The sequence below is a fragment of the Penaeus japonicus genome, unplaced genomic scaffold, assembly GCF_977035675.1.
Source record: "Penaeus japonicus unplaced genomic scaffold, GWHDUDI00000001_assembly GWHDUDI00000033, whole genome shotgun sequence".
In the NCBI taxonomy this organism is placed as follows: domain Eukaryota; kingdom Metazoa; phylum Arthropoda; class Malacostraca; order Decapoda; family Penaeidae; genus Penaeus; species Penaeus japonicus.
Genome location: NW_028234435.1, coordinates 10598934 through 10601433, shown reverse-complemented (window position 1 = coordinate 10601433; position 2500 = coordinate 10598934). Strand labels below are relative to the sequence as shown.

The 2500-nt window shown below is 28.5% G+C and overlaps 2 protein-coding genes across 7 annotated transcripts in view; one reads left to right on the top strand and one right to left on the bottom strand.

Annotated features, from left to right (window-relative positions):
- The window catches only part of LOC122259196 (uncharacterized), an 8904-nt gene extending 8697 nt beyond the window's left edge, over positions 1–207 (top strand). The window contains exon 15 of the mRNA XM_086530382.1: positions 1–207. This exon is cut by the window's left edge and continues 122 nt beyond it. Within this exon, the coding sequence (XP_086386508.1) occupies positions 1–149 (149 nt within the window). The 3' untranslated portion in view covers positions 150–207.
- Positions 208–278: 71 nt separating this feature from the next.
- LOC122259191 (RUS family member 1) overlaps positions 279–2500 on the bottom strand; it is a 6687-nt gene continuing 4465 nt past the window's right edge. For all 6 annotated transcript variants that reach the window (XM_043025806.2, XM_043025804.2, XM_043025805.2 and 3 more), the window contains 5 exons: positions 2416–2500; positions 1986–2122; positions 1419–1544; positions 1185–1317; positions 279–438 (listed from right to left, as the gene is read on the bottom strand). The exon at positions 2416–2500 is cut by the window's right edge and continues 118 nt beyond it. In XM_043025806.2, the coding sequence (XP_042881740.2) occupies positions 386–438; positions 1185–1317; positions 1419–1544; positions 1986–2122; positions 2416–2500 (534 nt within the window). In that variant the 3' untranslated portion in view covers positions 279–385. The remainder of the gene's footprint in view (positions 439–1184; positions 1318–1418; positions 1545–1985; positions 2123–2415) is intronic.

Genomic DNA, 2500 nt, shown 5'->3' with positions numbered 1-2500 from the left:
ACGTTCACCAGGAGCCGTGCTCAGGTCCTGCTGGAGGGAGCTCACCCATTGTGTCTGGTAACCACATTGCCAAGTGTGGATTTGTCAATGTTTTCCATTATGACAAGAATAACTGTGCTATCTATGACTTTGATGACATCCTTAATTAGATATAAAAAATATATATATATATATATATATATATATATATATATATATATATATATATATATATATATATATATATATATATGTATATTTGTACATGCGATAGCAATTCAAGGAAAATTAAACTCCTGTTTTCCTTATATCCTTTCTTCCAAAATATCCCATACAAAACCCGTAAGCAATCTCCCAGGAAGCTACAATAATGATGTGGTTGGACGTCGTCACTTGCTCCTCTGATTTATGCCAACCTCCATTCACCTGCAGCAAGATGAAGCCTATGGATGTTCCAACCTGTCAAATTAAGATAATGTTTACAGTGTTTGGGTGGTTAAAAAACAATAGTAACTTTGATGAGCAGATTTGAGTTTTAGATTCAAAAGAATAGTTTTTAATATATTCAATAAACTTAGATGGCTCAAACAAACACATTTAATTATCTTAAATATGCTTTTACAATGACATTAAAAGAATCAAGTGATAATTTTTTTAAAGTCATTACCAGAGGCATCATTGTGTAAAACAATATTATATATTTTTTTCTTATACTTTGATACAAGCCAAAAAACGTTGATGCTGTTAGTACGGTATATGAATCAGCTCATTTTCTTTTAATAATAATAATAATAATAATAATAATAATAATAATAATATCAATAATAATAATAATAATAAAAAAAAAAAAAAATCAGCATCAATCTGGTAATCAACAACACATAATGAATATAAGTAAAAAAATGTAAATATATAAATCAGATATCCTAACAGCAAAAGTTTCTATGGCTTACAATCTTGTTCTTTATTTCCTATACATAAGTTGGACTGCAAGACACAGGCAAATATCTCAAAATCTTAAAAAAAAAAAAAAAAAAAAAAAAAAAAAAAAAAAAAAAAAAAAAAAAAAATATATATATATATATATATATATATATATATATATATATATATATATATATATATATAATAATAATAATAATAATAATAATAAATCAACTAACATGATAGTCTGTCTGTCTAAAAAAATTTCCCTATAAACATACCTTTAGCACTGAGCTCCTGCTGGAATGATGGAAACAACCTTTGTGCATGTCTCTTTACTAGAGGGATAATGTTATCCACCTCAGTAGTCCTTGACAATCCCTCAGCAACAAATTCTGCAGAGAGTGGAACATCCTGCAACACAATTTAATACATGAGTAACTAAATTAATATAAAAAGGAATATCATAGGAGTTTTCAAGAAGTGCAATTTACGGAATAAATTACAAAAATTACCTCCTTTACGTGAACAAAGTTCAATATGCATAAGTATGCCACAAAAAAGGCCTCTAATTCCTGCTGTGTTGTCAGTTCTTGCCTGTAGGTAATAAATATCTGTCTATGTGCCAGCTTCCCACACACCTGGTAATAGAGCATAAATATATGATTATAAATAAAAGAATATATTTACAAATTCAAATGTAAAAAAATACCATACCATATATACAGTATATATTTTCTCATAATCTCAAGAAATAAAATATAAAGAAGTCAAAAAAATAAGTGTTGCACACATAAAGAGAATTATGAATACTGGTATAAAATTCATACATTGACTTATACCTGACTATTGGAGTTCTATGCTTATGAACAATGTGTTTTATGAGTGTTATTTTTCAAAGTAGATTATATACAAATTTGTAATTACTGTCTTCTTTTTAGTAATATTCTCAGCAAAAAGGATGAAAGAGAAAAAAAAGAAGAAAAAAAGCAGTATAATATTAATTAACTCTACTATTGATGCTTGGTACTTCCCTTATCCTCAAAACAAAAAAAGTATTAGAACTATATCAAGACACTTACCACATAATTGTCCATTCTGAATGCTTCCATAGTATTCAGATAAAACTCTTTCATATTCTCTTCACTGCTCTTACACTGGTTAAGAGCCCTATTGAATGAACAACCGAGCCTGACTCGAAATCCGAATGGAAAGAAATCTGTAGGATAAAGAATACACTAAAAATTACTTTTCCTGCATTCTTTCTATATAGTTTGATACCAGTTTGTCCATCTTGATAACCTATCAAAAACAGCAACAGCATATTCCAAAAAGTGTAAAGAATAATCAATTTATGTAAAATGTAACATCAGAATTAAAACCAGTTAATATCAATATCAACGCACATACCAATTCACATCAACATCAATGTAAATAAAGATAAAAAACGATTAGTCCAAATACCATCACTATTAATAAGACAAATAACAAAGACCGTAACAAACTGATTACCTGGAATGAACGCGGCCCCAGTGAGCAGAGGTTCTGATAAGTTAGTCTCATCTATTCCAGGAACACTTGCATTCATTGTCCACTT